At 44.4% G+C, this 19,833-nt stretch overlaps 1 protein-coding gene across 3 annotated transcripts in view; it reads left to right on the top strand.

Moving 5' to 3' along the window:
* The window catches only part of GCLC (glutamate-cysteine ligase catalytic subunit), a 44,139-nt gene extending 24,821 nt beyond the window's left edge, over positions 1-19,318 (top strand). Inside the window, exons 2-16 of one of the 3 annotated variants that reach the window (XM_004599443.4) lie at positions 166-278; positions 1,139-1,321; positions 2,551-2,664; positions 4,391-4,449; positions 4,535-4,668; positions 7,538-7,612; positions 8,386-8,502; positions 10,548-10,686; positions 11,106-11,218; positions 11,758-11,850; positions 12,151-12,255; positions 16,148-16,229; positions 16,308-16,411; positions 16,485-16,605; positions 19,096-19,318. In XM_004599443.4, the coding sequence (XP_004599500.1) occupies positions 166-278; positions 1,139-1,321; positions 2,551-2,664; positions 4,391-4,449; positions 4,535-4,668; positions 7,538-7,612; positions 8,386-8,502; positions 10,548-10,686; positions 11,106-11,218; positions 11,758-11,850; positions 12,151-12,255; positions 16,148-16,229; positions 16,308-16,411; positions 16,485-16,605; positions 19,096-19,307 (1,764 nt within the window). In that variant the 3' untranslated portion in view covers positions 19,308-19,318. Of the gene's footprint in view, positions 1-165; positions 279-1,138; positions 1,322-2,550; positions 2,665-4,390; positions 4,450-4,534; positions 4,669-7,537; positions 7,613-8,385; positions 8,503-10,547; positions 10,687-11,105; positions 11,219-11,757; positions 11,851-12,150; positions 12,256-16,147; positions 16,230-16,304; positions 16,412-16,484; positions 16,606-19,095 lie in introns of all 3 variants that reach the window. The other 2 variants (XM_058662086.1, XM_058662095.1) reach the window with 2 other exon arrangements.
* Positions 19,319-19,833: the final 515 nt, after the last annotated feature.

Below are 19,833 nucleotides of genomic sequence, written 5' to 3' on the forward strand. Positions count from 1 at the left end.
CCTGGCCCTCTTGGCAGGTGGCACCTGCTCCATGGCTTGGTGGAAGCAGTGTGCCTGCACGTGGTCACGTGGATTCCTTGCAGTCTTCACGTTTTCCTACTGTCTTCTGGGACAGTCACACAAGTCTGGAGAATGTTAACCTTTCATGCTCTTTGTTTTCCACAGGTGGAATACATGCTGGTATCTTTTGATCACGAAAATAAAAAAGTCCAGTTGGTCCTGTCCGGGGAACAAGTCCTTGAAACGCTACAAGAGCAGGGGGAAAGGACAAACCCAAAGTAAGCTGATGCTGAAGGCTTTGTGGGTTTCCGGAACTCTACATACACACCCCCTTCAGCTTCCCGGGAGGCAAGGTGGCACAGCAGTTCCAAATCCTGATTTCTCTAATTGGTGACTGAGTGGCTTTGGGCAAGCAGTTTAATCTCCCCATGCCTCAGTTTTCTCACTATAGAATTAATAATAGCTAATGCCAGGGCACTGAGATTCGATACAATAACATACGTAAGCACCTGGCACAGTAATGGTTACACATTTGTTGGACTCCATCATTGAAATGTAACTGGGATCCCAAATGATGGTACGCTATATACCTTGCAGACTGAGTTTGTCCAACTGGCATGACATTTTTAAAGTGCACAGAAGTTGGGCAAAGGAATAGCACAGTGTGGAGCTAGATGGCAGCACAGTGTGGGGCGGTAGGCTAAGCCACTTAGTACCGTACCTGCATCCATATTATTGCACTGGTTCAAGTCCCAGTTACTCTGCTTCCAGTCCAGCTGGAATGTCCCTGTGATGAGCCAAATCACTGGTTTTGGGAAGCAACATTTGAGTTTGGGTGCCAGCACTGGTCTGGAAGGATCCCCGAGGCTTCATCTTCAGTCCTGCCAAGCAGACCAGCTTGTCCCGGCCAGGGAGTGTTCTGTGTGCATTTTCATTTATTTGTACATGTTTTGGACCCTATTCTTTTTAATCCTTTTGTAGTTGAAGAGCTGTGGAAGGTTAACAACTTTGAGAAAACATAAAGGGATTCTTAGCTTCATGATTACCTAATGGTTTCAAAAACTTTGAAGCAGCTTTAAAAGTTATGTGAACCACAGCAGAAAGAATAAGTTGGATCTCAACTGTTTCTTCTCTGCAGCCACCCCACCCTTTGGAGACCAGAGTACGGGAGTTACATGATTGAAGGGACCCCTGGACAGCCCTATGGAGGAACCATGTCCGAATTCAATACCGTGGAAGACAACATGCGAAAGCGCCGGAAGGAGGCTACTTCTGTCTTGGGAGAAAATCAGGCTCTTTGCACCATAACATCATTTCCCAGGTTAGTTTCTGAATTACCCTGCCCCAGCAGATAAAACGAGAGCTGTTGGCAAGAAAAAGAGCAGGTTACAACCCAGGCAGGCATTCCCTGCCGTAAGTGTCGGGCTTTATTCACAGTTGCGTACTGCACATGCTGCCTTTGGTAAACTCTAATGTTCGTTCCTTTTGTGAAAGCCAGTCTCTTCTCCAGGACTTCAGGAAAGATCCCAGGTGGGTCAGGGGTGGACAGGACTTGAGCCATTTTCTACTGCTTTTCCAGGCTACAAGCAAGGAGCTGGATGGGAAGTGAAGCCAGGACACACATTGATACCCATGTGGGATGCTGGTTCTGGCGGGGGGAGGTTTGTTTTGACTAGATTTGGGACCTTCTTTTCCCTAGTGTTAGAAGGCAATGGGAGGGGCAAAAAAATCATTGATCCCTTACAGCAGCTGAAAACTGTTTTCCAGATAAAAACAGCACTTCAGTTGTTTACAGATGACTATGGACACAGGTTAAAGACGGGGCTAAACCAAGGCATGGGCTAGGCTTGGCCTGTAAACTGCAACTTCTACCACTGGTCTGCACCCTGACAAGAGCCTCCCTTGTTTTGCTTTCACTGTGTCAGTGTTTGTCTGCTTCACAGCACACTTAACATTGACCTTAGCTGCTAGCTTGGCAAGAACTGTGGGGATGTTTCAGCTCCTTTTTTTCTGTATGAAACCCAAGACCGTCCTTCAGGTCAAATAATGAAATAGGGCTGAGTGTCAGACTGCAGAGGGTGCTCTCAGGGAAGGACAGGGCCACCTCGCAGCAAAACCCAGCAGGAGGGTGGGGACAGTGCTGATGTGTATCCCAGCGTCAAAGATCATCCAGGCTTAGAGTCAGTCAAGTGGCTGCCTCAAGCTGAGAATACGCACCTACTCAGGAAGCAGCTTCTGAGCTGTGCGTTCCCATCAGAGGAGCAGAAGGGAAGGCCTGAGTCGGTGCTCTGAAAGGTAGGTGAGGGGAGACTGGGAAAATATGCACATTAGGAACTGGACTCCTGCAGGACGATCCTCCTGAGCAAGAAGAGGAGGTGAGTGGGAGCGGCTGTGAGGGGGCTCAGTGTCTGAAAGCACAAAAGCCCTGCCAGGACCACCACCTGCCAAAGGTGGAGTGATCAAAGTGTTTGACAGGTGCAGTGATGGCGAGACTCCATGCAGTTCATTGCTGAAAACATTTCCCATCTATTTAGTTCTTCTTTGTTGTAGATTAGGCTGTCCTGGGTTCACATTGCCCGAGTACAAACCCAGCCCGGTCGAAGGCGGAGCTTCCAAGTCCCTCTTCTTTCCAGATGAAGCCATAAACAAGCACCCTCGCTTCAGGTGAGTTTGGCTCGGTGTTGAAATGCAGTTGCCCCGCACACAGATCCTGTCTTCCAGAGTGCAGCATGCCTGTCCTGTGCGGAATGCTGACTTCTTTCCTATAAGCTGGAGGAAACAGCAGACAGCCACCTGATTCCATCTCCAGGATTTCCATGACTGCTTGGTTGTTGCTTTTTGCACTCAGACTCTCTGGGTCATCTTAAAGTCCTAAGTGTGGCCACTGTCCTCCCCTCTAATGGATACTTGATGGAGTTTTAACCCTAGTTCTTTAAACATCTGTTGTGTGTCATTTTCCCTTAATTATTCTTGCCTTTTTCCCCTCCTCTCTAAGTTACCACCAGTGTCTGTGATCTGCTCATCTCCCTCTCCATTGCTTGATAATAAGGTAAAATACATAGAACACCCAGTGTATGTAAAAGGCACTCTCTTCCTGTGTTCTGTTAACTTGTAGGTCTACTGCTTTGTAATGAGGTCTTAGGTTTGAAATTATTTCAGGTCTGATCCTGGCTGTGGACCTTGAATGCTCACTCATCACCCTGAGGTGGGCTCCTGACCCACATTAAGAGACACTGGGGGACTTCCTCACAGGCCCACACATTAGCTGTATGTGGTGTTTTTGAGGAAAGATGAAGACTTATAGAGATTGTTTCCAGCTTTAAATGTTAACGTGCTAAAAATTAAACTGTTTAGCTACAGGAAAAGTTAGATGGTGACATATGTCAAAATATGGCAGAAATCGTCCTTCGAGAAAGGAGTGTGCTTCTGAATCACAGCGAGCTTCACCAGCACTGCCCAGTGCAAACATGCAAGCCACCAATGTGTAATTGTATATTTTTCTAGTTGGTATGCTAAAGTAAGAAGTTAAGGAGCTTAATATCACAGTTGTCCATGTCCAAAACATTATTTCAACATGCAGTCAGTAATTTTAAATCATTAAGAATCATTACTCTTTCTTTTTTGTATCAAGTTTTCAACCTCTGGTGTGTATTGGACTGTCACATTCATGTTTTCATCAGCACTCAGTAGCCCACAGTGTGCCTGGTAGCCTGTGGCCTAGTACAGGTCTGAAGGATGAGTATCAATGGTGCCAGTTAGCGGAAGCCAAGAAGGAGACACGAGGCATAGGCCTCCAAAGCTGCCTAGGGGAAGTGCGTACTAAGGTTTGACTCAAGTCTTGGCAGTTAACATAAATGTTAGATTGAAACTCAACCCTGAGCACCTGAACTCGATGTGGTAACCAGGAACTCTAGGAGCAAGAGCTGAGCATACTTCAAACTCATGCAAAACCTTTCAGAGTAGCTAGACACATGGTCTCAGTGGAATTTTCAGGGAGAATTAGTTTGAAATAGATTTCATTCCATTTACCCCTTCTGTGCATTTCTATTTGAGTCAGAGCGCGAGCACTCCTGTTTGTTGTTCCATGCTGTAAATGACTGCAGTGACCTAGGCTGCGCTGAAACTAAAGCTGGGAGTCAGCAATCCAGCAATTCAATCCAGCTCTCATGTTGGTGGTAGGAACCCAACCGTTTTCCCTGCCTCCTGTCGCCTGCAAGGCCTGTATTGGTGGGAAATTGGGATGAGAAACTAGAGCTAAACCTCAAGAGCTCCCATGTGGTTTGTGGGCATCTCAGCTACTGAGCTAAACACTCACCTCACTTCATGTAATCAGCTTACTTAACCTGCAGGGTTTGGTAACCAACGTATGCCATTTGGTTGTCTATTTTAGTACCCTAACGAGAAATATACGGCATAGGAGAGGAGAGAAGGTGGCCATCAACGTTCCAAGTAAGTCAGCAGAGAGGTGGGTGGGAGAGACCTGTGGAGCTGTTGTTTAATTCTCAACTCTCAACTGTTTCCTCATTTTTCACAGTATTTAAGGACAAGAACACACCAGCTCCATTTATAGAGTCATTTCCCAAGGACGAGGAGGCAGCAAAGGCTTCTAAGCCAGACCATATTTACATGGACGCCATGGGATTTGGAATGGGCAACTGTTGTCTCCAGGTACTATTTCAAATATACAGAGAGGCTAAGTTTCTCCATCCACTTGTGTTTAACTACTTTTTAAAAAATATACCTGCATGTTACCTGTCTTTAGAAAAAAAAAAATCACGTTTTAAACAGGTTGTGAGAGCTAGTATTTCAGAAAGCATTGGAATCATTGTAGTGCATTCCTGGGGAGCCATCTCTTAGATGGAGAGCTCTGTAGAACAACCTGCAGCTCACCACAATGGCATGTGTTTGTTTCAGTAATTTAAAATGCAGAAGTGTCTTAACACTGGCTCCATTCCCTTACCACAGGCCTAATTTTTTACTGCCATCTAGTGACAGGCTAGTAAGGTTGAACAGTGTAAAAAGAATAAATAATTAGCAACTCCTGTTTGTTGGGCTTGGCGCTAGCCAAGTTGCCTGGGAAGTAAGGTAGCCTTTCTCTGTTGACTCACTTGGATTACTGATGCCCCCTGACTAAAGTGGTGCCCAGACTGGCCGTGAACGCGTGAGGCAGAGCACAGGTGTGCAGTGGAGTGCTGCCTCAGGTGACACCTTTAGCTACTTTGAGCTCCATTTTCCCATAAACCAGCTTGCCTGTGTGCCTCCAGTCTACTTGTTTTCTAAAACTATCATCCAGATCCAACAGCAGAGCTGCTTTTCTCATTCTGAATGCTGAATTTGTTAAATTAACATGGCCAGTGAATTTTTTTTCTGTTTTCATGACATATGTAGCTTGTTTTAAAACAAACATAGTAAGTTTGTTCTGAAATGATCACATTTTTCTTAGTCACATTTTTCCCTAAACCTTTTTACTTTTAACTATTTATCTGCTTTCTTATCTTAATTGTAAGTATTTCTAAAGAGAATCATTAAGCTCTAGAACTTGCAGTACTTGACTTTGAAATGGCAAGTGCTATCACAGTACCATGTACCTTTGCTTAGTTTAATATTTAGCCAGGATGTTCTGCCAAGGATCACACAGTGGCTGTAATACAAGCTCCAGAGTGATAGTCTTCCTCTTGAAACACTGCATTTGTATGAATAAATGTGCTCTAATGGGTATTTTTGATGCCTGAAAATACAGCTGTCTTCAATTTAAGTTTAGTCACAGGTTTATGAATAAGTTTGCTTTTCCCCAGTGACATGTCCAGTTATAGTACTCCCACTTTGATGACAAAAATCATTAGCACTAATATGAAGTATATGTCAAATTAACTCCACAAATAGCTTTGCATCCCTTTAAGTAAAACACCAGAAACTGCTTATTACAGTAAAGCAGGAAAAGAGGTTTCAGAGTAATTTTTAAAAATTATTGAATTTTGTTAGAAAGGTAGATTTTTACAGAGACAAGAAACGAGAGATGTTACTACTGCTGGTGCACTCCTAAAATGGCCACAGTGATCAAAGCTGAGCTCATCCAAAGCCAGAAGCCAGGGGCTTCTTTCAGGTCTCCCACATGGGTGCAGGGGCCAAAGGACTTGAGCCATCCTCCACTGCTTTTCCAGACCATTAGCAGTGAGCTGGATGGGAAGTGGAGCAGCCAGGACTTGAATTGGTGCCAATATGGGGTGCCAGTGTTGCAAGGCGAGGATTAGCCTTTTGAGTCACTATGCTGGTCCCTCAGAGTAACTTTTTAAGGCTAATAGAGAATTTTACTACAGAAAACAAAAAAGATCTTAACCACATTCAAATTCCTGACCTTTTGATCTTTTTGAGAATCTTACATAAATTAGCAGTAAATTCATGGTATGCTATGATTACTTTTTCCCCTAAGAAAATTATGTGGCTTCAAAGTTAGGTGAATTTTTTGATTTGATATTTAGATTTCTAACATCCACTTCCATTGTACTCCCTTTTTCTCTCTGTCTTGTCAGTGTCCTAGTTACATTGAGTCTGTTTATCTGATGCTTTAAAAGGATACCAGATCACGGTTCCTCATCCCTGGGTACTGGGATGTTTGGAAAGTCGTGTGTGACTTCCCCCTTTGTCTCTCCCCTTCCCCCAGAAACAACAAGTAGAAATTGCAAAATTGGAAACAATGAGTTCACCCAGTTTCCCTAAACCTTGATCCTTCCCACCCTGTTCAACCATGTAATCATTGGATTTTTTATCAAGTTTATTTATTAAAAAAAATAATAAAAGATACCCAAAGAGCTGGCATTGTGGCACAGTGGGTAAAGCAACCACCTGTGATATGAAGCATCCCGTTTAGGTGCTGATTCCTGTCCCAGCTGCTCTGCGTCAGATTCAACTCCCTGTTCATTGCCTGGGAAAGCAGAGGAAAATGGCCCAGGTGTGTGGGTCCCTGCCACTCATGTGGCAGACCTAGATTGGAGAATGATCTAGCAAATAGAAGACCCCTATCACTGTCTCTCCCTTTCTTTCTCTGACTCTTACAAATAAATCTTTTGAAAAAAAAGAAGACATCAGGAGCCAAAAATAAGCTATTACACCTTTTCTTTGCTTCTTAAAGACATTGTCCATAGTGCTGTCCTGTTTGATGTGATGGTCACTGCCTGTCAGCCCTAGAGTAAGGAAGGTAGTTACCAAATTCATCATTTAAATTACCTAAGTTACTTCACTGAAGTGAACCGAACTACTAAGCTCCAGTTGCTAATTTTCTTGAAGCATACTTTTCTGGGGTTTGTGTATAAATTGCCTCCAGTATCCTAGGCCATCTAAGTGAAGTCAAGCAGAAAAACTGGAAGGGAAACATACTCATTTTACCCACAAAAGCTTTTAACTAAAACCCTTGCATTACCTGTTGTCATCAGCAAAACAGCAGGCCTGACTTTGGCCACCTCTTTCCAGCCTCCTTCCTGCTCAGGCTCTACCAGCTGATGAGTGTTTATTTCATTAATAACTTCTAATTCTTAAACAGGTGACATTCCAAGCCTGCAGCATATCTGAGGCCAGATACCTTTATGATCAATTGGCCACAATCTGCCCAATTGTTGTAAGTAGAAATTCCACCTTTACTTAAGTACTTTGTATGAAAGAAGATTGTATGTATAGAATTTGCTGATTTGTACTAAGTCAAAATCATTTAGAAACAATCTATATAGTAAATATATTTGGAATTAATGAAGCTGTGCAAGTTTACCATCACTGTAAAGCTTATATGTATTCAGTTTCAGGTTTGAGTGTGGCCATTTTCTCTGGCCTATCTGCACAGGATAGGGGGATGATTTAAATGGCCCAAGCCCAGACGTTTGAGTTGCTTCTGGTGTGTTTCACTAAGAAAGTAGGCACATCTATGATTTTTCTCTTAGGGAATAAATTTCATGTTCATATACTTAACGTTTCCAGCATTTTCTATAATGAGCTGAGCAAATGAAAGAATTATACTAATGGTTTCTATGTCCATGTTTACAAAGGTTACAATTTCCGTTATTTTGGGGTTAGTTTTGATTGTTTTCTTCTACATATTTTTCCATGTCTTCGCATACCTGTTATTTATTCATTCATTCATTCATTTACTTATTGCATGCCAAACATTGTAAATTTTCACTGTGTTTTAGTTTTTTTTTTCTCATAAATATTCTTGACATTTACTCTGCAACGCAGTTAAATTACTTGGAAACTGATATAAAAAAATAATCAGGCACAAGTACATATGGTAAAACTCTGGTACGGTTTGCATTGTTTTTAAACAGAAAGTAACTGTCGGAGCTTTTCCAGCATATAAGTGATTCCCTGAACCTACAGCTGACTTCTGTCTATTTCTAGATGGCTCTCAGTGCTGCGTCTCCCTTTTACCGAGGCTACGTGTCTGACATTGATTGTCGCTGGGGCGTGATTTCTGCATCTGTAGACGACAGAACTCGGGAGGAGAGAGGCCTGGAGGTGGGAATGATCTTTCCCTAATATCCCTTCCTTAATAGGGTCATTGTAATGACTTCTCTAATATCTTGCATTGACTTAGTAAACCTATCTTTTTGTTTTGTTTTAATATTTACGTATTTTTATTAGAAAGTCAGATTTTACAGAGAAGAGACAGGGGAGAGAGAAAGATCTTATGTCCTGGTTCACTCCCCAAGCAGCCTCAATGGCAAGAGCTGAGCCAGTCTGAAGTCTGGAGCCTCTTCCATGTCTCCCACCTGGGTGCAGGGTCCCAAGGCTTTGGGCCATCCTCAACTGCTTTCCCAGGCCACAAGCAGGGAGCTGAATGGGAAGCGGGGCCACGGGACATGAACCTGGGTCCATATGGGATCCTGGCACGAGCCAGGTGAGGACTTTAGCCACTAGGCTACTGTGCCAGGCCCAGTAAACCTATCTTTATTTCACCGTGAATATGTGGGGAATATGATTTGGTTTGGATGGGGAATTAATTTTTAAATTATCATTTGTTGCAATCTGTTTTTTTTTTTTTAAAGATTTTTATTTTATTACAAAGTCAGATATACAGAGAGGAGGAGAGACAGAGAGGAAGATCTTCCATCCGATGATTCACTCCCCAAGTAGGCGCAACGGCCAGTGTTGCGCCGATCCGAAGCCGGGAACCTAGAACCTCTTCCGGGTCTCCCATGTGGGTGCAGGGTCCCAAGGCTTTGGGCCGTCCTAGACTGCTTTCCCAGGCCACAGGCAGGGAGCTGGATGGGAAGTGGAGCTGCCGGGATTAGAACCGGCGCCCATATGGGATCCCCGGGTGTTCAAGGAAAGGACTTTAGCCGCTAGACCACAGTGCCGGGCCCTCCTTGTATGTAGATTTTGAAGTAGACACCAGGCCCCATTCTAGACCAATAAACAAGCGTTGCCAGGGCTGGGACCTGGACAGAGGTGTCTTTGAAGAAAGCTGTCCCACAAGTAAATCTGATGTTCACACTCTGAGCTGTCCTGCTGCTGCTCTGTGGCCTGCGGGGGTCACCACACATCCAAAAATAACTTGATTAAAAGGAGACACTTTGGGGGGTGGGGGAGGAGAAGAGATGTGACGTGGACGCGTCCATCCCCAAGGTCTCAGGAACAGCACCAGCTCGGCCCGTCTTGCTTGTTCAGAGACCTTCCTCTCTCTGACTTTGGAACTTGAACCCTCTTCCCTTTGCTATGCAGAGCACATGCTTCCATGAGTTGCTCCCCTCAGGTTCCACAGGATTCAAACTGGCCCTCTAACAGGGGATGGTGACATGTCCAAGTACCACGTTAAGTTACTCTTAAGTTGTTGAGCGTACTTGATAAGTGGAAATAAGCTTCAAAGGATAGGTCTTTTTCATCAGTAGCCCTATTTTACAGTTTGGATTTATTTTTACTGCTGACACTGACATTTGTTAACTTGATAGGATTGAAAAATGACCAACTGGGCCCGGCGGCGTGGCCTAGCGGCTAAAGTCCTCGCCTTGAAAGCCCCGGGATCCCATACGGACGCCGGTTCTAATCCCGGCAGCTCCACTTCCCATCCAGCTCCCTGCTTGTGGCCTGGGAAAGCAGTTGAGGAAGGCCCAATGCATTGGGACACTGCACCCGCGTGGGAGACCCGGAGGAGGTTCCAGGTTCCTGGCTTCGGATCGGCGCGCATCGGCCCGTTGCGGCTCACTTGGGGAGTGAATCATCGGATGGAAGATCTTCCTCTCTGTCTCTCCTCCTCTCTGTATATCTGGCTGTAATAAAATGAATAAATCTTTAAAAAAAAAAAAAAGAAAGAAAAATGACCAACCATAAAAAGTATCTAAATCATGTCAGAAAATAAAAGGATATTTAAATTACCCCCCAGATTTTTATAAAATGTGATTTTCCCTAGTAAGACTTTCTAGGGTTCACTAACTTTTTTCATTCTGATTTTGAGGTTTTTATATTCTATGCAAATATATAGTATTTTAATGTAGTACATTGGGGTGTTAGTCTAGTTCCAATTCATTTTATGTTATTCAATCCTATATATTTTTAAATTTTAGCCACTGAAGAACAGTAACTATAGGATTAGTAAATCACGATATGATTCAATAGACAGCTACTTGTCCAAGTGTGGTGAGAAGTATAATGACATTGACTTGACGATAGATAAAGAGATCTACGAACAGCTGTTGAAGGAAGGTGAGTCTCCATGCCTGTTGGCTGGATTGTACGCCATTAGTTCTTTAGCAACTTTGTGTTTTGCTGAGTCCTGATCCAATTTCTGTTTTTAATGAGAAGTCCCTAACTTTCTTGTTAGGCTGTTTGTTCGTAGTTTCCAAGTTCCAAATTCTTGTGAGACGATCTTGACTTTTAGCAAAAGGAACCTGCTTTGGAGCTCTGTGTCTAGGTCCACACCAGTGCCCAACAGGCATGGTGTAAGTAGCAACGAAATCACTGGCTCTTCCCCAGTGCCCGTAGGAGAAAGGCTCAGGCGAGGTGAGAACGCTGATCAAGCCAGCCGTTGCCCAGGCACCTCAGTCTCCCTGCCTTCGAGTTGTGCACTGAGAGGAACTGGTGCCCTGCCCTTGGCAGTGAGCACACGTGCTCTGTCTTTGCAGGCATCGATCATCTCCTGGCCCAGCATGTGGCTCATCTCTTCATCAGAGACCCCTTGACTCTGTTTGAGGAGAAAATACACCTGGATGATGCTAATGAGTCTGACCATTTTGAGGTATTTCCTCTGTTTTAAACACATTTCCAAGAAGGAAGTTGTTTTCTCTACCCGTGAGGAAGTAGTGATGGTGGAAATCTAACACACCATTCATCTCCTAGAGCAGTAAAGAACTAAGAACTAAAAATTCATTGTGAATACTCAGTGTTGCAGTTATTACTGGATATCTCCTAGATTTGGATATATATTCGGGGCAATATTTTCTGTTTCCCAAGAGAGAAAGGGTTCTGATGCGTGCCTGTAACAGTCTGCCTTTCCAGTAAAAATAAATAAATCTTAAAAGAATAAATATCCATTAGGTATTTTAGCGCCACACACACCCCGCCTGGTTTGTGAAACACTCAACTGTTTTGTTTTCTTAGCATATCACCCTTCCAGAAAATCTTACAATTTTTTTTTTTTTTTTTTTTTTTGTGAATTGGGGAGTGTTTGGCATGGACACTAAGCAGCCTCCTTTCCAAGTTAAATGTCAGAACATCTTAATGTGTTCCTGAGCTTGCAGAAAGTTGTTTTTTCTTTTCTCTACTTTGTTGTTCCAGAATATTCAGTCCACAAATTGGCAGACAATGAGGTTTAAGCCGCCTCCTCCAAACTCAGATATTGGCTGGAGAGTGGAATTCCGACCCATGGAGGTGAGACACATGCTTTGGTGGGAGATGGTACAAAAACACTCTTCTTTATTCAGGACTCTTCTAATGCTTGTATCAGGAGGTTTTAAAATTCATCATAAGGCTGTGAAAGTGAAGTGTGTGTGTGTTAATTAAGCAAATCCAGCAGCTCAGGAGGGTGGAAGTCTGAGAACAGTTCTGGGCACAGGATTCCCAGACCTTGGAGATGGCTTAGGAATGATGTGATATAAAGGGCGGGTAGGTCTGTCAGGAGAGCGCCACTGTGTTCTTGGTCCATGACTCTCTGGACTTCTGCTCATCCAGGTTCAGCTAACTGACTTCGAGAACTCTGCCTATGTGGTGTTTGTGGTGCTGCTCACCAGGGTGATCCTCTCATACAAACTGGATTTTCTCATTCCACTGTCCAAGGTAAGCGCCTCATAGTGATGGGTACACAGACCTTGGATCTGTTTACTCGTTTATATGTACTGTGCATTTCAAATCAGACATCATTTAGAATCTTTCACCCTTTAGAATGAAGTGCTTTTCCTTCCACTTGATTTTATTTTTCATTGTAAACCTCAGAATTATTTCTCTAGAGGTGTTCCATTCAGGATAATCAATGGCTAGAGATAGCCCCCACGTGTTGATTACACATTGATTTCATCTGCCTAAAATTCCATTTGATATGTTAAAATCAGAAGGAGGATTAGCAGGGGAGGGCAGGAATGGAGAGAGGTCTCATGCCTATAGAACCAAAGTTGGGATGTTCTGGAGGGCATAGATGTCACCCGGTTGACAGGGAAACAAATGAGAGTTGGTTCAACTCAAGCCCAACAAAGACCAGAAAAGAAACTTCCTGGGAGATGTGTTCCAGCGCAGCCTTGCAGCAGGTTCAGGCTGGGAGATTGCAGACTGGGGCCCTGGAGTCCTTAGGGCAGAAAGAGCATCTGGGAAACACGGCTCAGCACTGGGAGTGTCTCGGGACCAGAGAAAGGAGAAGCAGAGCAGCCCTTGAACAGCGAGCATGTATGGAAGACTCGAACTGCATGGACCCAGCCTCTGCCGGCAGGGTGCCTCCTTCCCTGCTACCTCACAAACACGTTGCCAGCTTAGGTCCCTTGTCTCCTCACTGCCTCCTCTGGAAGTTGAGCTCTCAGCCTGCCCTGCCTGCCCATCACACCCAGACTAAAAGCAACCTGTAGAATTTTACGTGCTTGTGTTACCCTTATGGGTGCACCTGCTGGAAAAACCAAAACCCAGCCAAGGGTCAGTCTGCCTAAGCTGTCTGACCTAAGACTTTAGAGATCTGAAGGACAAAAGAAATCAAGAACAATAAACAGTCTTAAAGAGAAGGGCCTGACCATTCAGGAACACTGGGAGGTCTTCCTAAGAAAATGCTACCTAGTATCCTAAGGTTCTAGAAAAGGGTCACACCTGTGGAATAATAGATCATGATGATCCAAAGAACGTTTGGAGACGAGCAATCTAGGAAGCAGGGAACCTGGCAGCAGCACTTCTGACAGTATACTCACCAGCAAAGCAGGTGTTGTTGAAGGTTGACGTAATGGTTTAGGAGATCAATGAAGATTCATTCTGGTAGGAAAGCAAGCAAATGGAAATTATGGAGAAATTAGAACATGGAAAATTTCTCTGCAAAGTTTTGTGAATGGCATCCAGAAAAGAGTGATCTGTATAGAAAGAAATAAAATACACCAACCAAAAAAATAAGAGTTTGCCCTTAATGTAAGAGTCCCTTCAGAAATATGAGGGTATTTTAAAAGGTTTGTGGGAAAATGATATAAATCATTTTTGAAATTTAGTTTCTCCATAATACACATTTCCACAAGCTCTTTGAAGTGCCTTTATATCTGAAGAAGATATTGTCTGTATGTCAAATAGAGAAAATCAATGTGGACAAAAGAGAAAATTAGGCAGTCTGCCACCAAAAGGGTTGGTAGAGAATCAGCTGCTCCTGGCTGTGTGTCATTTAGAATGTTACATGATGCAAGAGGTGGAAAGAAACCTCCAGAATCCTGAGAGGTAAGGAAGTGGCAACCACAGAATCCTCTTCCCAACCAAAGTGTTGGCAATTCTGAGAAAACTAAGTAAATGACGTTTTGGCACTGAAGGTATATGCGCTGTCTTAGTCTGATCAGGCTGCTACTAACAAAAGTGTTACAGATCCATTGGCTTATAAGAAGCAGGAGTGTGTCCCTCGGGGCTCTGCAGGCTGGGGAGTCGAGGGTTTTACACTGCAGATTCTGTGCCTGGTGAAGCCCACTACAGCGGACAGCATCTTCCAATGGAGGCAGAGTAAGCCAGCTCTTTGGAAAGGGTACTACTCCTTTCATGACAGCAGGGTCTATGACCTGATCCCTCCCAAAGGCCTCACCTCTTCATGGTTGTCATATTCAGGATTATACTTAAAGCAAGGACCATACTGACATGAACTAGCTACGTGAAGACGTTACAGAAGGCTACAGGAGTAATAGACAAAAATGGGAGGTAGAGAAGAATCAACTTCTCAAAGATGATGTTAGAGCTGTGATTCTTGGATTCTAAAGTGCAACAGCTTAAGCATGTGAAGAATTTAAGAGGATGGGTCAGATAAAGTTTTGATGAAATAAGTTAGATACATGAATCCCTTGCAGTGAATTGATAGCTCTTTAACCTTCACAGGCTACTTGGTTTCTGTGCCTTGTCTACCATGTGTAGTTGGAGGTAGGCAGGCTGTTGTGAGCTCATGCACTAGAATGGGAGATGAACCACTTAACCAAGTACGTTGTGTGTTGCCCAATACTGATAGGCCAAGTACTGGAAGAATGAGATGGGCAATAAGGGAATTAAGTGACACGATTTTCAAATGTTTCAAAAAAGATGTAGAAAAATTAATGAGCACTTGTGTGCCTCAAGAGTAGACCTTGTATAGGATGCATTCCTACCAAAATTCCGCATAAAAGAAAAGGTGCCCAAGAAAAAGTTAATTGGAAATTAAAAATATATTTCCTAGTAACTTCCAGATTAATCACAACTATAATTGAAGATTATTTAGGAAAACAAATAATAGAAGGAAGCCTCAGATCTGGTCTGAATCATGTGTTTTCACAAAAATATTAAAAATAAACCAACCAGGCTTGGCATGGTAGCGTAATGGCTAAAGTCCTTGCCTTGCACATACTGTGACCCCATATGGGTGCCGGTTTGTATCCCAGTTGCTCCACTTCCCTTTGAGCTCCCTGCATGTGGCCTGGGAAAGCAGTAGAGGATGGCCTAAAGATTTGGCATCTTGCACCCATGTGGGAGACCTGGAGAAGGTTCCTGACTCCTGGCTTAAGATCGGTTCAGCTCCAGTCATTGTGACCACTTGGGTAGTGAGTCTGCTGATACAAGATCTTTCTCTGTGTCTCTCCTCTATGTAATTATGACTTTCCCCCCCCCCCAAAAAAAATAAATAAATCTTAAAGAAAATTAAAGTCAAATAAAACCAGTGGTCATCGTGAACAAATGTTATTAAGAATTAAAAGAGATTTTAGGTTATCCGAATGCTCCTAGAAGTGTCTAGACTATTCAGAAGGTCCTTTGTGTCTTTCAGAAAACAGAACGATAGGGACCCTTCCCATGTGAGGCTGGAAGGAGGCCAACTAATCAAGAAAAGCCAGGCTTTCCGTGCCATGTCAGCCTGGGCCTCTCACCAGGGTCTTTGATACATTGAGGTTCCACACATTGAGGATATGTGTGGAAAGCTCTGCTTCGAGGAGCCTAAAAAGGGACATTCACAAAGCTTTTTCAGGCTTATGAATGTCGACATGGCCAGGGCCACCAGCTGCTCAGGCCACTTTGTTGATTGGACCCTTGGGGGACCCTGTTAGCTCTTTGCTGACACAGAGGAAGCAGCCTGGGAGAGCGGTGAATGAATCATAAGGCAGGAGAACTAGAATGCCCTGCTGCCCTTTCTTGCTTCCCAGGCCCTCTGCTGGGCCACGGGGCTGTGTGGAGGGACCCGGCCACTCGTCCTTCCAACCCTGCAGATCAGTGGCAAGGTTTGACACAATGCTGTCAGAAAGTGCAGATACCCTGCCTAAACACAGACTTTTTTTGTTGTTTTTTAAGGTCTCTAATATTCTTTGCTTGTTCTTAATAATTGAGTGAAACAGACCCCTCCTAAGTAAGAAGGGACCTGCGCTTTCACTCAGACTGGCTACAGAGGCAAGGGGCATCCTCCGAGAGTGAGCCTGGGTGAGGGGCAAGGGAGGCAGTGGTGCAACTCCTGTGGCCAGTCACAGCTGTCGACTCAGTCGGGATTCTCTTGCCCCCTTAGGTTGATGAGAACATGAAAGTAGCGCAGAAACGAGATGCTGTCCTGAAGGAGCTGTTTTATTTCAGGAAGGATATCTGCAAAGGTATGACTTCCTCTTGGATTCCTAAGGGTGGCTTTCACCACAAGCAGTCCCTAAAGCGCTTCCGCCCTCTCCCAGCAGGTGGCAGTGCCGTGGTGGACGGTTGTGGCAAGGCGCAGAGCGGCACAGAGCTGGCGGCAGAGGAGTACACCCTCATGAGCATAGACACTATCATCAACGGGAAGGTGGGTCCTGGGCCAGTCCCTGGCCACACTCCCCGATCGGCAGTGCACTCATGCTGGTTCCTTCTTCCCACAGGAAGGTGTGTTTCCTGGGCTCATCCCTATCCTGAACTCCTACCTTGAGAACATGGAGGTGGATGTGGACACCAGATGTAGTATTCTGAACTACCTGAAGCTGATTAAGAAGAGAGCATCCGGTACCATAGCCATTTGTTTTCTCTCACTCTCTTTTAATTTCATAGTATAGGTAAGAGCTACACCATCTTCCACTAGCCAGTTACTTTTTGTAAAAAGATTTTAATTTTTCCTGGCGAGCCAGAGGCAGACAGAAAGAGCTCCCATCTGTTGGCCAACTTCCCAAATGTCTACAACACCCAGAGCTGGGAACTCCATCCAAGTCTCCTGAAAGGATGGCAGGGTCCTAGTCACTTGATGCTTCACTGCTGTGTTGCAGGGTCTAAGTTAACAGAAAGCTGGAGTCAAGGGCTGGAGCCAGACCCAGGGATGCAGGACCTGGTCATCTTGCCTACTAGGTTAAATGTCTGCTCTCATATTTAGCTGTTGAAAGTACCCTTTTATCAATTTATTTTAAATATTTTGTTTACAGAGAGGGGGAGATCTTACATGTGCTGGTTCACTCCCCATATGACAACTGTTGGAGCCGGGAAGGCTGAAGTCAGGAGGCTGCCTGGACCCCCCAGTATGGGTTTCCCTTGCAGGTGACAGGGACCCAAGCACCTGGGCCGTCTTTCACTGCCTTCTCAGTTGTATTAGCCAGGAGCTGGATCAGAAGTGGAGGAGCTGGGACTAGAACCAGCACTCATGGTTTACCAGCATTGCAGATAACAACTTAACCGACTGTGCCCCTTAAGTAGCCTTTTAAGGTTTATTTTACCCATGCATACATTTTTACGTTTTAACATCTCTGCAGTTTTGAAGTCTTTGAAAATCAGTTTGGAACATCAGTGTCTTTTCTTACTGATTTATAATGTGGTACATTTTTAAAACAGACATCTTAGACAATAGAATATGGTATCTGGATTGTCGGTCACACGTGTCTAGTTGGGGGTCATTGCTCGTCACTATGGCACTTTCAGGGCTAAGTAGCTGCTTAGTAGGCAGTCCACACCTTCAGCCTGGCTCTGTGTGGGGCGTCCTGAGGTTCCGCTGTCTTTGAGGAGACCACATTGACAGCACCTCACGGAGTACTCTCAGCTGTTAAGCTCAGTAACAGTGGGGCAGGCCTTGCTGGGGCAGTGGGTGGAGCTGCTGCTTGGGACACCCACTTCCCATTTCAGAGTGCTGGTTCAAGTCCTGGCTCCTCCATTTCTGATCCAGCTTCTTGCTAAGGTGCAGAGATAGCAGATGGTAGCCCAACTACTTGGGTTCCTGCCACCAGCATGGGAGATTAGGGCTTCGGATTCCTTCAGACTGACCTAGGCCTATTGCAACAATAGTGGATGGAACTCAAACAACTAGACGCCCAAACCCCTGCTGTCACTCTTCAAAATAAAGTCTCTAAAAGAAAAAGTAGCAATAATAACAGCAGTAGCGTCTGTATTTTTCTTGAGCCTGCTTTGAATATTCTGGAATCAGGATGGATAGCTGTAGAACCCTTATCACAACTCAAATGGTTTATCTGCACAACTGGTTTTGGTTTTGTTTTGTTTTTTTCCTTTTCTCTGAACTATGTTTATGCTAAGTACCGCTCTGTCCTCTGCAATGGCCTCACAGCCCAGGGTCATGGAATCTGAGTGCCCTGGCCTGGCCTGATAGAACATGTCTTTTTGTTTTAAAGATTTTGCTTTTTATTGGAAAGGCAGATTTACAGGGACAAGGCTCTTCCATGTGCTGGTTCACTCAGTGGCCACAACAGCTGGAGCTGAGCCAATCCGAAGCCAAGAGTCAGGAGTCTCTTGCAGGTTTCCCTCATGTGTGCAGGGTTCCAAGACCTTGGGCCTTCCTCTGCTGCTTTCCCAGGCAGCAAGCAGGGAGCTGAATGGAAAGTGGAGCAGCCAGAACTTGAGCCAGCACCCATATGGGATCCTGGCATATGCCAGATGAGAATTTAGCCAATGAACCATTGTGCCAGGCCCAGGAGATGTACTTTTGTATAGATGTGAACTCATGTCTCATAAGAGCTGGCTACATTGGCACATGGCTGGCAGCTTACAGATGAAGTGTATAGATTCTCATTGCTATCTGTAAATAAAATCCTTTTGCAGGGACTTGTTATATAGCTCAGTGGGTTAAGACACCCACTACCTCAACACTGGCACCTGTGAGTGCTGGATGCCTTGGTTCTAGTCCAGCTCCCTACTAATGTGATGCAGAAATGACAGAGATGGCCCAAGTGCGGGGGCCCCTGCGTCCCCACTGGAGGTTTGGACTCCTGTCTTCAGCCTGGCCCAGCTCTGGCTGTCATGGCTATTTGGGCAGTGGACCAGCAGATAAAAGATCTCTTTCTCTCATGCCACCTTTGAAATAAAATCTTTCAAAAAATTCTTTTCTTTGGTTGGTGGGGAGAGGAAATCTTAAAACACTGTGAAAGGCAGACTGTTACCCACTCCTAGCGTGTCTGCACCAAAAGGACACACTTCTGTTTTTTCAGAATCGTACTTAACGCTAGTTACTAAATGTACACTTAATCCCGTTAATCTTCTGTTCTCAATTTTGTTATTGTTCAGGAGAATTGATGACGGTTGCCCGGTGGATGCGGGAGTTCATCGGGAGCCATCCTGACTATAAGCAGGACAGTATCATCACCGATGAAATGAACTACAGCCTTATTTTGAAGTGTAACCAAATTGCCAATGAATTGTGTGAATGCCCAGAGTTATTAGGGTCCACCCTTAGGAAAGCAAAGTATAGCGGAAGTAAAACTGACCCTTCCACCTAGACCTGCTCCAGTGAAGAAACGACTGCAGGACCATGACGCTCAGCCCGCGTGTATGGTGTGGAGACCAAATACCAGAACTGGACCGGTTCCCGGCCCAGAAATGGACTTTGAGGCTTTCTTCAGTAGGCAGATCTTTATCTGAGTTTATACAGTATACATGTACATAGTAAAGTATTTTTATGATTAACAATGTATTTTAATAACATTGTATCTAAAGTCTATGTGAACTGGCTTGTACATTTTTGTTTTTTTTTTTTTTTTTTTTTTTTTTTTTTTTTTTTTTTTTTTTTTGTGGTTGATAATGTTTATTTATTTGAGAGATACACATACAGAGAGAATTTCCGTTGGTTAGTTTGCCTCTCACATGCCGTTTCCAACCCAGACTGGAGGTTGGAGGGCAAAGCCTAGACGGGAACACATTGATCGCTGCCTCCCACTGTCTGCACCCCCAAGTCTGGAAACCCAAGTTCTCTCAAAATGGAATATAGGCATCTCACCACTAGACCAAATGCTACTCCTGATCTTA

This window comes from Ochotona princeps, chromosome 1 (assembly GCF_030435755.1).
Source record: "Ochotona princeps isolate mOchPri1 chromosome 1, mOchPri1.hap1, whole genome shotgun sequence".
NCBI classification, from domain to species: domain Eukaryota; kingdom Metazoa; phylum Chordata; class Mammalia; order Lagomorpha; family Ochotonidae; genus Ochotona; species Ochotona princeps.